Consider the following 15,077-nt stretch of genomic DNA (forward strand, 5'->3'; position numbering starts at 1 on the left):
TGAGCTAGTAGGATGAATAGTTAACAAATGGCGAAGAACACATATGAAACTGGGAGCTAGATTAATTTATAACTTAATTCCTAAAACATGAGAAACAAAATCAAATATTCCCCTTTCTTTGGTCATTTTCTTCCCCATCACTCCCTCTTCTTAGGATTTGGCTTTAATGTATAATCAATCTTCAAAAAGAATGAATAAGTCGTAACATCCTCACCCAAAACCTTAGTTTGGTATGTACAGAAAATTCCTACACATCTTCAATATCAAGCTGAGTCAGGCACCAAAAAAATGAAAGCAGAATATTACAAGAAGCTATTGGGAAAGGGCCCAAGATAAGGAAAGGGCATCCATTAGAAGAGCAAAACATAAGCAGGTTAAGTAAATGGATAAAACTAAATACCACTTCTTTGGGGGTTGCAAAAGCAACTGAAAACACAAGTAATGAGAGCACATAAGGAAGAGGCAGCCACTAAGGCCAGGCTCGCCCAGAACCCATCTTTCCACCTGGCCCAGCTCAACCACACACCTAACCTGCGTTCACCCCACACTGCAAGATAGTTGCGGTGCTGCACGCTGTGAGGCTGCAGGAACCATTCTAAAAGCCATGATTTCACAGCTAAGAGATGCTCAGAAAAAAGGAGGTACATTCAACCAATAGCAATGGCTGCCCCTGATAGGACAACCAGTTTAAAGGGGTGGGAGGAAGGAGAGAGGGAGGGATGCAACGGACAGAAGGAAAGCAAGAATGAAAGGAAGACAGGAAAAAAGATAAAAAGAACAGACAAAAGGAATGGAAGGGAGGACAGCCTAAAGGAAGGAAGAAAACTGGGAGGGAGAGAGAAGAACTGGCAAAAATAAAAACAAACAGAAAACCTCTGGCCCTAATCTGCTCTAAACCCTGATAGTCTAGTCCACCTAAAGTTCCAAATATGACATAAGCTCTGGTTTGCCACTTTGCATTTGCTTGCCATCAATGACCTACTCAGACAGCACAGACCAGGCTGACTGGCTCTATTCAGAGCACCAAGTATCTAGAGACCAAGCCCCTTCACATATAGGACATCTGGAAACTATACAGGGGCAGCAACCAACATTGCTAACATTTTTGCTCCAAAGTGTACCTTGGATGGGAAAAGTGAGGTCTGCCACCATTTGGTCTATGGTATTACTCTTCTAAGTAGCATTTTCTTCCCTACAACTGATTAGTTAACCAGCAAAGCTTTCATACGGGAGGGAATAAATGGAAAATGTCACTTCAAAGAAATAGGTAAGAGGTCTAAGAGGAAAGACAGGATCAGACATCACGAGATGACCAGTGGGAAAAGAACTAGTTTGGTGTCTTTGCAAAAAAAAAAAAAAAAAAAAAATCTGGAATTTACCCAACCAGTTTACCCTGATGCCTTCCTCACCAAGGCATTATAATAAGGATACAGGGCAAGGAATTAAGAAGTATCCGAGTTCAACTTCCACTTTTTAATAATGGTAAGTAATAGTAAGTAATCTCTCCATCTTGGTTTCAGTATGGTCCCCTTCTAAATAAAGATGATGCCAACACCCATTCAACCCAATCCACCTCGAGGAGTAAGACAGCGATGGGCAAAACCCGCTGCATGTATCACACAAACGGAAGAAGTATTATGGTGTGCCACTCAACATTCACATATTTCTGGCCTGTTACTTTCCCCTATATCTTCCAAATTAGGACAAAGTCATAGATAACCATTCTTTCAAATGGCTGGAGGGGAGCAGTGAAAGGACATAATAATTATTCATAAAACCAGCATGTCTCAGATCCCTTTTCACACATTAGGAAACTTTTCCATTACAGAATAAAGGAAAAGACTATACATCGTTTTATAATAATTAACCAACTCTGAACTACAAGGGTCATTTTAATAGCTGATCTCTAACACACGCTTCATGGACTAGTTCCCCACCTCCCTGTTAAATCAGTTTTCCTTGTCATTTCAAACAGATGTTCCATAGCATCAAGTACCTAGTCCAAACAATTGAACATTTCCACAATGGTGGCTGTTCTGACAACTTCGAGAGGCAATGTGGCAGTTAAGACAGCGTACTTGGAGGCCACTTCCCAAGTTCTCTGAATTGAGCATGTCTTACTTTTGTCATTAGGGGGGAAAGTGATTTTCTCTCCCAAAGCCCTTCAGTCCCCACTCACACTCTCAAAATTCCAAATTTAATGCTTCCTTGTCATCTAACTCCCTCAGCCCTCACCCTCTCTTCCAGTCAAGAATGTCCAAGTTGTAAAAGAAGAGGGGAAAAGTCATTTGCAGACAGTGATTACTTCTCCTCCAACCACTCTGAGCCCAGCTCTCTCTGTAAGCAGAACACTTTGCCGGCCCCCAATTCTAACTCCATGCTAGGAGAGTGGCACCGGGCACATGCTGAGGGCCACTGACATGGAAGTGCCTAACTGTGAGCTACTCTGGAACACCACCACGCCTTTTCAGTTCCCTGCTTGGTCTTCTCTCCGAGACTCTGTTACGTTAATCTACATTTCTTTACAAGCGCCAGTCAGTCCAAACAGCACCAATCTGCATGACTCCCGGTCACCCCACTTTCATATTGTCTCCTAGAAGTGAATGAGTAATTTTGCTGCAGAGAAATTCTTTCCTCTATTCTGGAGAACACACAAAGTCGAGGGCCTTGTCTGTGTCTATAAAAACCAAACACACATAATACCCTTAGACAGCCAAATCATATTATAAGATGCAAGATTTCAACATCCCGGCACACTGCCAGAGCTTAATGGCCAGTCAGACGCTAAGTAAGGAAATGGGTCTGCATTAAACCTACAAATAAGTCAACAATCAATAGTTCAGTATTACAGTAAAAAACCTGATGTGCCCTTTAAATTGCTTCTAGCATCATTCTTCTAACTCAGGCTCAGCTTCAGAAGCAAAACAAAACAAAGATGATCAAACAAGAAGCTGAACACAACCTATTTTCACAAGCACAAAGACTTGGCATTTCGAAACTAAAAGCTGCTCCAAGATTTCACAGAAACCCTTTACAGTATACCTGTAGGGCAGCAAACCTGCAAAATAATAGGCTGAGCTTTAGACAGTAAGTTAAACTGACAGCTCAGCAAGCACAAAACTATGGCAAAGAAGCAAGCACCTGGAGATAAGTGGATAAAGGACGTTTGGCCTTCTTGCAAAACTCATCTCCCCCACCCTTCCCAAAAGCAGCAGGCCTTCATATAAAGGTTTAGAAAGCATGTTCCAGCTCCTCCCCACAGTCAACATTATTTTGCTACTAAGTGTATGTAAATAAGAGCACTGCCCACCGCATCCATTCACTGTGGGCCTTCTACTCTGATTTCCTCTAAATGAGCAATCAATGAACAATATTTCTATTAAAACACTTCCACTACTTTCCTCTTTCAATGATATCTTGAAAATTCACTTCTTTACTGAACAGTCTTGGTGCACAATGAAATTTAAAACCCAGGGGACTAAGGGCAGAGTACTGAACTCAAACCAACAGAAGGGAGTTCAAATCCGGCATATCCAGCCTCTGTGGGCCGTAGGTTTCCCATCAGGGAAATACGGTTAACAACGGTATTTACTTCAGATGGTTACTGGAAATCCAGAAGTGTTTTAGTTCAGTGTCTTGGCACAGTAAATGTTCAGTAAACCTTAGCTCTGCCTCCTCTTTTGATTTCGATGGGGGAAAACAGAAGACAGGAATTCAAACTGTAGTGCCTCAATTCACTGCACCAGCAGGGACACTTAAACTAAACATAAGAAAGGAAGGGAGGGGGGCGCCTGGGTGGCTCAGTGGTTAAAGCCGCTGCCTTCGGCTCAGGTCATGATCCCAGCGTCCTGGGATCGAGCCCCGCATCGGGCTCTCTGCTCAGCAGGGAGCCTGCTTCCTCCCTTCTCTCTCTGCCTGCCTCTCTGCCTACTTGTGATCTGTCTGTCAAATAAATAAATAAAATCTTTAAAAAAAAAAAAAAAAAAAAAAAAAAAAAAAAAAAAAAAAAAAAAAAAAAGAAAGGAAGGGAGGTAGGGAAGGAAAGGGGAAAGAGGAAAGGGGAGGGAGGGGGAGAAGGAAGAAAACACAACTATTTAAACTAGTCTATTCAAAGTGTGGTTGAAGGAGTACCGGACCCCAAATAGTTGGTGACCAGTCTGCAGCAGGTAAGTACAAAAATGGAGAATAAGCATTTAGAAACTTTTAGAGTAAGCTGACAGAGTAATTCTGTCTACTGAATTTAATTTGAAAAACTAAGGCTTGTATTTTGCATGACTTTTTTTTTTTTTCCTAGTTAATCCATTTTTACTGCATTTTCCTGAAGTATATCTCTCAGCCTGAGATGAACTGGGGGAAAAAAACCCAAAACTTGTTTGGAAGGCACTGATTCAGTAAGGACTTTCTCAATGAAGAACACCCATCCCCATACTCATTCAACATGAAGACCTCTGGGGCAGTCTGGGACTTCATCACAGAACCAAGTGCTACTGTGAATGCCCATAAATCTTCAATCTTTAAGGATCCACAAGGCAGGGCACATGGGTTGCTCAGTCAGTTAAGCTTCCGACTCTTTTTTTTTTTTTTTAAGATTATTTATTTGACAGGGAGAGAGAGAACACAATCAAAGGGAGCGGAAGACAGAGGGAGAAAGAGAGAAGCAGGCTTCCCCGCTCAGCAGGGACCCCTGCGTAGGGGTTGATCCCAGGACCCTGGGATCATGATCTGAGCTGAAGGCAAAAGTTTAACCAACTGAGCCACCCAGGCACCCAAGCTTCCAACTCTTGATCTCAGCTCAAGTCTGGATCCTAGGGTCCTGAGTTCAAGCCCCATGTTGGGTTCCACACTGGGCATGGAGCCTACTTTAAAAAAGAAAAAAAGTCCACCAGGTCCTATGCTATCCTTCTGAGACAGATATGTACTGTGGATAAGAAGGAACCTAGTGGGACGCCTGGGTGGCTCAGTTGGTTAAGCCGCTGCCTTCGGCTCGGGTCATGATCCCGGGGTCCTGGGATCGAGTCCCGCATCGGGCTCCTTGCTCGGCGGGGAGCCTGCTTCTCTCGCTGCCTCTGCCTGCCTCTCTGCCTGCTTGTGTGTACTCTCTCTCTGACAAATAAATAAATAAAATCTTTAAAAAAGAAAAAAAAGAAAAAAAAAAAAGAAGGAACCTAGTAAGAGAGAACATACTCCCAGATAGTATCACACAAGAGTATGTGGTACCCTGAACAAATCAAGCATATTGTAACATTCCATGGCCATTTCTACCTGTCCTGAATATAGTGACAGCATCTTAAAATAGACAATTTTGGTGCACCTGGGTGGCTCAGTGGGTTAAGCCTCTGCCTTCGGCTCAGGTCAAGATCTCAGAGTCCTGGGATGGAGCCCCACATCGGGCTCTCTGTTCAGCGGGGAGCCTGCTTCTCCCTCTCTCTCTGCCTGCCTCTCTGCCTGCTTGTGATCTCTCTCTCTGTGTCAAATAAATAAAATCTTTAAAATAAATAAATAAATAAAAAGACAACTTTTTCTTTTTGAAAGAAAATGGAGTAGAGAAAACTCTTCCTCATATCCTACTGCTCATGCCATTCAAAGAAATAAATCAGGTAGTGATAATAAAAATCAGCCAGTAAATCCATACTCCCACTTATATTCTGCTGACCTAATACTCCCCTTTGTTTTATAAATGAGAAGAATGGCCCTGTCAGTCCTGGTTGTAAATATGTTCTAAAAGACAAGGCTTCTTTCCATACAAGTTCTCAGAAGCTGTGTCAGCCCAGTCCTGCTCAGCAGACCCACTGCAGTGCTTTGAGAGCAGAGGCTCTCTGAAAGGCAGGGGCAGGATTCAGCTGTGGCATCTCGGCCTCGCAGCTACTCCGCGGTGAGAAGCCTCATCCTTCTGTCCTCTGAGATAATTAAAGTGGTGCACGCACCGCTGCTGATCGCTAGTGTTGCGAACCCAGGGCTGTCAGAATTGAGGGCCTGAGCCTCAGCTCGGCTGCCAGCAACCTGAGCTGGAGGACTCACTCAACCTCTCCATATCTGAAGTGCACAATGGAAGCCAGGCATCTGGGAAATGGGGGAAAAGCCTAAAAAGAAAGCAATATATATACACTGAGCTCTGCAGCAAAAGAAATTCTAACACAGGTCTTGTCAGTAGAGGATACTGCCCGTCCTTTCTCCCAGCTTCTGTTCCTGGTCGCCAACAAACAAATAAAAAACAAAACCAGGAGTCTCCCCTGTCTGAGCCTCTTCTCACTTCCTTCACAGAATGTGGTTTCTTAGTGGAGACAGTGGGAACCTGGTTCCCAAAGTTTTGCATCCGAGGGGCCACACTGTGCCACCCCAACAATGCAAGGAGCCACATCAGGCTACAGACCTGGAAAGCTTTAATATCGAACATTCTGAAACAGAAATAAGAGATCACAGGGTGCTGCAGCAAGCGGATCTAAGTGGTGCACAGGGTCAAGAGCTGCCATCTGAGAACGACAGCCTGGTCTACAGTAACGCATTCGATATTCGACAAGGTTTTAACCCCCATTTAAATTACATCCGCTCCTGTATCAAACAGTTCAACAGATAAAAAGACATGCCCATTTCTGGTTCCTGAAGCAAGCAACTTAAAGACACCAGACTGCAGATGACACTATGTGCCCCCCACCTCCGGAGTGCTGGGGCTTCGACAGATATCGGCAGGTTAAGAGACAGCTCATGAAGGAGGGAGGGCACGATTCAACCTGGTTCAAAGGCACCAGGGCCAGGCCCGCATGTGAAGTGCTCTAGTAAATTGTCAGATAAATATTTTAGCCAACGGCTTCTTCCAAAACACTCTTACGGAACCGTTCCAACTTCTTTCTTCTTTAGCTGGTAATTGATATTCCTTTGCTCACTACAGGATATAAGAAACCTCTGAGAAGACAAAAAAGCCTGTCATTTCCTGCTTGCTCAGAATGCATTCAGCATCCATTTACTTGCTTGTTCTGAAAGCCCCGCATTCAGGAGTAAGTGTGAATGGATAAGTAAAAAGGCTGAAATCTTATATCCTTGGCTCACATAAATGCAGTTTTTCACATTTTCCACAGACGATGCCTTTAACACCCATTTTTATTCCAAAGTCACCATTTTTAATTCCATTCACAGGATACTTTAATGTAATCGCATACTTTCCACCAGACCACAAAGCCTACCTTTTCCCTTATCACAGACAGGCAGAAAAATTAAATCATTTCAGTACTTACCCCAGCAATCAGTATCAGACTACCTAATTACAAACACAAAACAGGATGGTACATTAACCTGCCTCTGGGAAGACACTATTTTTTCTTTTTTACATGTTTACTGGTTTTCACCAGCTCTGAGATTTACACCAGGTCAGGGTTTAATGACAAGGAACAGCAAATATATTCGCTAAAGAAGCAGGGGTGATGTGGACACGGCAGTGCTCACACAAGAGACAAAGCCTGGTACCATGAAGGCCCTGAACAAGAAGACAGGGCACAGTGAGACGTATGTCGTTTTCATCAGTCATTCGGCCACTAGAACTGAATGCTGGCCTAAAACGTATGTCACCTTTGTTCCAGGGAAGTGTTTCTAACTAGCAGGCTTAGGATCCAGTGAGAATTGGGTTCATTATCTAGTGAACCCAAGAGCATTAACTATAGGTTGTTTAATTTAAGTCCAGGATAAGCTACGAAAGGGCAAGATTCAAAATATCCATTAAAGTCTTCTAAAAACTCCAAAGAAAGGTTACCATGAACTTCCCGCTGACTCTCTCAGGAGCAAGAGGAATATAAGCAAAGAAGTCAATAAACACAAATGCTTAACTAAAAACCTTCACACTGTTAGATGCTCTTATATTTTTATACATGAAAACATTTAAAGAGCAATATTTTATTCCTTCAGAGTCCCATCAATTCAAAATTTCTAATCATCCCATTTGGGCTCAATCACCACTGCAGAAAAGCCTGCTCAGGCATATTAAGAATAGAAACAACATGGGAGCTAGGTATGTTTTGCCCACTTAAAACACTTCTCAGGACTGTTATACAAATGCAAACAGATGTTAGCTCTAACTGAATGAACCTCATCCCTTCCTCAGATTTATGAAAGCAGCTCTGATAAGACCCCTCCCTGGTATCCATGCTTAGAAGTTTCTAGAAACAAGTGAAAATGACTACTTAAAAATAATCCCGGAGTTCAGGTACTGTTCAACCATTCAGACTGCACTTTCCCGCAGCAAATCTGAGCAAGGGAAAGCTTACTGCACTTCTCCCTCAATATTAATATATTGCCAGTAAAATTCCTGACGAGCTGCTATTAGCACACTAATCATTCTAGGCAAGGCTGACCCTCTTTCCAACAAACCACCACAGGATTTCTGGAGCCAGTTCCCAACGAACAACTTGCCAGTACTACAAACACACAATTAACAATCAACACAACCACTTTTCTGCTTAGCTGTTATATATAGCTGTGTTTAAGCAGCAGTCTCTTAATTCTGAAGATATAAAATTAAAAGATAATCCATGAACATAACAATTTAGGTGATAAGGGGTTTCACAAGCGGTGATTCATTTTCATACTTACACCAAAGCTATTTAGTTCTTTCTGATTACTTAAAAGATAAGCTAAGAGCAAGTGGTCTGAACATACTCTACATTTCCAAGGCCAAGGACAGAAAAAGGAAGGAAATAATGAATATTTTATTATGGATATAGTGTGGTAAGCAAAACAAGTTTCTAACAAAGTGAAATTATTACTGCATCATTATCTTGTATGTGATAAATCAGTTTCCCTGACTCCAATTTTTTAATAGTTACTTTATTTACTATTTAAGATATCTTTTGCTCTCTACTGCAGGACAGGACAGATTTCCATCTGGAAATTTACAGATTATGAAGACCTTCAGTATAGGATCTTTCTTTCTTCTTCTTCTTCTTTTTTTTTTTTTGGTAGAAGGGGCTGAAGAAATAAGAATCACTTATCTAAGATTTGAATGGGCTGCCAAGTTAATTCTAACAACATAAGCTAAACTTGTTTACTTTGTGGGGAAACATTTGGAAAGTTTTGTTTTTTCCTAAGCAGTAAAACCGACACACTGTATTTGGAGCTGCGGGGAGAGAGATCTCAGAAGACCATGAAAGAGGCGGTGTGTAAGGGAAGCCTCACAGGGTTAGACTGAAATGAGGGGTCAGACATTTCAGAGGCGCCACTCCAGGCTAAGGAAGGTGATAACCAAAGTCCTAATGTATAAAAGAAAAAGAGTTAGGCAAACCTGCTGGCTGAAGTGCACATATGCGTGTGCATGTACATGTGCGCACGCGCGCACACACACACACACACACACAAAGATAGCTTCTCCTTCTGCAGGAAAGTATCCCAATTTAGTCCCACCTATACATACTCCAAACACGAGGTATTTAATACTTCAGGAAAGTGGTTTCTATTTTAAAAATGTCTCTATAGAAATCTCTTAAACACATTACAGACTGTTAGCTGTTTAGAAACAGTAACTGCTATTTAGCCGAATCAGATACGGGTCCTCCCACAGCCAGGAAAGAGAATGTTAAGGGTGAGATCAGATACTTGGTTGAGGTCTGCAAGTCACTAGAACAACTAGCAGTAGACACCTTCGCCCGATACTCCATACAGCTGTGAAAGAGTGAGATTTGATGATGTTTCATTAATTACAGCTAATTTAGTCTTAAGATTTCTGGCACTGTAACTGTAGCGGGTTGACATGTGTCCCCCACCCAAAAAGATATGTTGAAGTCCTAACTCCTAGTACCTGTGCATATGACCTTACTTAGAAATACGATCTTTGCAAATGTGACCAAGTTAAGGATCTCAAGATGAGATCATTCTGGATTTAGGGTGGGTCCTACACCCAACACTAGAGTCTTTCTATGAGAAAGGAGAGGGAGACTAAATACACAGTAGAAAAACCTTGTGGAGGGGCGCCTGGGTGGCTCAGTGGGTTAAAGCCTCTGCCTTCGGCTCAGGTCATGATCCCGGGGTCCTGGGATCGAGCCCCACATCGGGCTCTCTGCTCAGCGGGGAGCCTGCTTCTCCCTGCCTCTCTGCCTACTTGTGATCTCTGTCTGTCAAATAAATAAATAAAATCTTTAAAAAAAAAAAAGAAAAAAAAAGAAAAGAAATACCTTGTGGAGATGGAGGCATAGATTAGAGTTAAGGAACAGCTGGTGCCACCAAAAGTTATAAGAGGAAAGTTTATCCCCGACAGCCTTTGGAGGGAGCAAGGTGCTGCCAACACCTTGATTTTGAAGTTCTATACTCCAGAACTGTGAGAGGATTAATTTCTAATGTTTTAGGACACTGAGTTTGTGGAAACTTGTTGTGGCATCCCTAGGAATCTAATACAGGAAGTTTAGCAATAATATTATACTTTGGTTCATTGTCATTCAGAAGTAATATAGCCTAATGCAGAGAAAACTGCAGCTCCCATTTTTATGGCCAACTCGGGCAATTTCTGCACAGCCTTCTTGAAATATACATGTAATCTAGTGAAAAAGCCCACAATATAGTTGAACTGTGTAAATCTGCCCTTTATTACTACGTGATACACATCATCTCTGGTTCATTAGGTCTGTTTAGATCATGGTAAAGATGTGCAATCTGCCCTTGGTACTTCTTTTCCAAAGACGTAAGTGAGCAAGTAGACCTCTGTGGGAAGACTTGTGCTTGCAAGCACCACAAAGGCACTTAGAGCAGTACAGTCATTTCCGTGCCATGCCCTCTTAAGTCACTCTTCACCTCTATTACACAAATGTACAGGCCTTCTTCATGACCATTTCCAAAAAATAAAATCAGTAAACATTTTTAAAATTCTCCTAGCATCAGCCATACATATATTTAAATAAATCTTTTTTTAATATGTTACCTTCGCTGGCTGCAACAATCTTTCAAAAATGCATTCTCAATGCATGCCAACATCATCAATTATGACAAACAACAAAACATTAACAGTGGAAAGCCTGTATTAATTTCAAGCTTTCCATCAGAAACAGAAGGGAATATAATCAACATCAACCTGCCAGACAGAAAAGGATTACACATGTATCTACATATGTATCTATACATGGGGAAATGCCTTTTCAAGCATCTAAATAACGCAAACAATGGATGGTACAAAGTCTTGGACAGTATCTGTCAAAGAATGCTTCAGCATTTCCTTCTATGAATTTATAAACTGACATCATAAATTCACTCTGATTGATATTTGGCACATGGGATTAGGATGCATTCTCATCTCAAAAACACTGGTTGGAAAAATTTATACACAAAAATCCATTAGATTTATGGTATGTGAATCCTGTATCTCAATAAAGCTGTTAAAATAAATGAGGGAAAAAAGTCCATGAAAAAATATATATGGCTGTTCTAAAAACAAACAACTGAAAATGACTAAGTTAACTCTTCTTAGATAATCAACACATCATGAGAACTAAAAGGAAGACTGTTCCATGCTCAGGCCGAAAGCTGACTTGGCTCTTACATCTGACTACTAAACAAGAAATCAGGCAAGGATATGTTGATGTGTATGGGGGACCTAAGCACAGGTTAGATGAGCTCCACAATACAATTTAAAACTTCCAATTCCTGGGGCGCCTGGGTGGCTCAGTCATGAAGTGTCTGCCTTCGGCTCAGGTCATGATCCCAGAGTCCTGGGCCTAAGCCCTACATCAGGCTCCCGCTCTGCAGGAAGCCTGCTTCTCCTTCTCCCACTCCCCTTGCTTGTGTCCCCTCTTTCGTGCTCACTCTCAAATAAATAAAATCATTTAAAAAAACCCCCAAAGCAAAAAAACTTCCAATTCCTATCAATAACTAGAACCATCTCAGATTAAGCCAAAGCCTCAGCCCTTTAAAACTTAAATTTTCTCCTTTAAGCCTTTGTAGCCAAGAAGATGAAATCAAGAGAACAATTATTTTGAAACCAGTAAGTTCTTTTTTTTTTCTTTGAGAGAGCACATGCACAACCTGGTGGGAAAGGGCAGAGGGAGATTATCATCTTTTTTTGTTTGTTTCCTTAAAGATAGCTAGCTAGCTAGCTACCAATCTATTTTAAAGGAAGTGAGAGGGAGCGTGAGCTGGGGGAAGAGCAGAGGCAGAGGGACAAGCAGACTTGCACTGAGCCTGGGGACAACATGGGGCTTGATCGCAGGACCCTGAGATCATCACCTGAGCTGAAAACAAAAGTCAGACTCGAAACCAAAACTGACTAAGCCATCCAAACACCCCGAGAGAGAGAATCTTAAGTAGGCTCCAAGCCCAGCACAGAGCCCAACCAGGGGCTTGATCTCACAACCCTGAGATCATGACCTGAGCCAAAATCAAGAGTCAGACCCTTAACCGACTAAGCCACCCAGGTACCCCAAAACTAGTAAGTCTTAAATCTTTACTTAAGGATTAGATGACCAATTCCCAATTAATCAAAAGTTACCTTGGACTATTTTGCATTTTTGAAGCTACTCTGGAAAAGCTCAAGAGGTAAAATTTTGAAATGAATGCATCCTTCCTCTCAATGTTCAAAGATTTTCCAGTAGCGCAGGACCAAAACTCATAGCCATGTTCATTTCAAATTAAGAAACTCTCTTTGATGTGACCAAGCATCCACTGCTGGGAAACTATCTAATGGGGGTGCTGAAGGAGAGTGTTCATGTACTAAACAGAAGGTTAGAAGAGAAGATCGTCATGATTTGATACATTTATAATCCTGTCATTAACATCTCAAAGTAGAAAACTGGAGTACCGCATCAGAGGGACTTCACAAAGTATATCACTAAATGTGCTGAGTATTCCAAATATGTATGACAAATATGCCAAAGAACATTTAAAAGCAGTTGGTTTTAAAAATAAACAACTTTTTTGGGGGTGCTGGGGTGGCTCAGTCAGTTCTGCCTCTGACTCTTGGTTTCAGCTCAGATCATGATCTCATGGGTTGTGGGATGGAGCCTGACTGGGGGCTCTGGGGCTTGGGAGGGGAGTCCACTTGAGATTCTCCCCCCATCCCTCCCCTCACACACACATGTTCAGGCATGCTCTCTCCCTCAAATAAATAAAAGAAATCTTTTTTAAAAAATAAAAATAACTTCTTTGGTATTTTAAACATTAAAAACACAAGCCTTTCAGCTAGTGCCATTTCTTCCACACTATAAGGGATATTCCCAAAAATGTATGATTATTCAAATTTATTTTCTAGCTCTATTCCTTTTGCCCACTTCATCCTTATTAAAAGTATTAGTTTATAGCAGTAAATAGAAGGTACAAAAAGGGACAGCTCAAAATAAGCAAAACAAAAACAAAAAAATTTTATGATTATATGGAACTGAACAGGCATCCACAAGATAACAAGCTATTATGATTTAGTACACACAATTTTAAAAAACTAGAGACTATGGGAACATATTGATAACAGGAAAATTAATATCTATAGTTAACTCAACAGAAACATAGGGTTTTCGGTTACTGAACTGGAATAAATAGAGTAGAACTGTGGCCACTAGGGGCGCCTGGGTGGCTCAGCGGGTTAAGCCTCTGCCTTCAGCTCAGGTCATGATCTCAGGGTCCTGGGATCCAGCCCCTGGACGGGCTCTCTGCTCAGCAGGGAGCCTGCTTCCCCCACCCCCACCCCACTCTCTCTGCCTGCCTCTCTGCCTACCTGTGATCTCTCTCTCTCTGTCACATAAATAAATAAATAGAAATCTTAAAAAAAAAAAAAGAACTGTGGATACTAGGTAGATAAAAATAGTTCTTGGAAAGGATAGTGGGGTAGAGAGTTAATTCAAACTGAGCCCATATAATAACATAATTAGCACCCATAACTAATAACACAATTAGTACAATGATTTGCCTTCGTAGAACCTACTTCCTTTCATCTCAAAGGTAAATCAATGATTAAAATGGCAGCTCACAGTCCCTTCACGCTAACATGAATGCAGCATCCCAATTCCTCAAAACTAAATGAATCTCGAGTTTTTTCCTTAACAACGTATGTGTGTGTGCCCGCACACATACACAAAGCAGTTTCTGATTAGATTAAAATAGCAATCAATTATGCCAGTGGCATGTTAGGTTAAATGAGACTGGAGTGCTCTATTAGACCATTTCCTGGTGCCACTAATGCAGCCAAACACTTCCTAGAAATCGATGAGTAGGTTTCAGTAAATAGTACTCTAAGTTTTCCCCAGCTCTTTGCCAACCAATACAAGCAAGATGTAGAGAAGAAATGTGGAAGACGAAGAGTAAAATTATTTGAGATCCAGCAAAGAAAGCAAGAGAAACTTATAACTAATGTCTCTGTTCCTGGATTAAGCCCAAGGAAGGAAGAAAAATCTGTTCTCATAATTACAATAATCTAAAAAGTGCAGGTTGGAATTGCTTTCCTAAATTCAGCCTCTCAGAGCACTCTTAAAGTAACCCATGTTCCCCATTATACCTCCAAAGCAGAGTCTCCCATTCTGTTAATATCTCAGGAAGAGAATAAACAAAGAAATCTAGAATTCCTAAATGAGCTGGTCAACAAATGAGCTGGTCAAAGAGGCCTTCAGCCTGGTTTGCATACCCAGGGTTCCACCTACACCAGTCCTGCAAGCCCTTACCTGAATGTCTGTGTCCTTCACAGGCTCAAGAGGCTCAAAGGTGGTGGCCGCACTCAGACTCTCCAGTCGCTGGGAGATGTGGGATATGTCAAGTCCCCGAGACCCAAGGAGAACTGACCTATATAAGGATATGGGGCAAGGAGAAAAAAGAAGGATTAGGATATCGAATATGCTTCATAAAATACTAGAGACTATTTTTTATTCAAAACTTCCTATGTACTGCTCATTTTTATATGGTTTTTTAATACCTTTCCATAAAGTTCTATCACAGAGCCAAAGAGACACAATATTGCATCTGGTAATAAAAGACAGTTCCAGTCCTGCCTGAATTAGGATAAAATTTGCCTAGAATAAAATGACAGTATACTAACAAAATGATAGGCTAGACAACTCCACATATTTCACAGTAAAGAAAATCATGAGGTAGATGCTATTCTCAATCCCCATTTTACAGATGGGGGAACTAAT

General features: G+C 41.5%; 1 protein-coding gene across 3 annotated transcripts in view; it reads right to left on the bottom strand.

Annotated features, from left to right (window-relative positions):
• NUP93 (nucleoporin 93) overlaps positions 1 to 15,077 on the bottom strand; it is a 110,913-nt gene that overhangs the window by 63,063 nt on the left and 32,773 nt on the right. For all 3 annotated transcript variants that reach the window (XM_080828033.1, XM_080828035.1, XM_080828034.1), the window contains one exon: positions 14,610 to 14,727. In XM_080828033.1, coding sequence (XP_080684159.1) covers positions 14,610 to 14,727 — 118 coding nt within the window. The remainder of the gene's footprint in view (positions 1 to 14,609; positions 14,728 to 15,077) is intronic.

This window comes from Martes martes, assembly GCF_963455335.1.
Source record: "Martes martes genome assembly, chromosome: 17".
Taxonomy (NCBI): Eukaryota; Metazoa; Chordata; class Mammalia; order Carnivora; family Mustelidae; genus Martes; species Martes martes.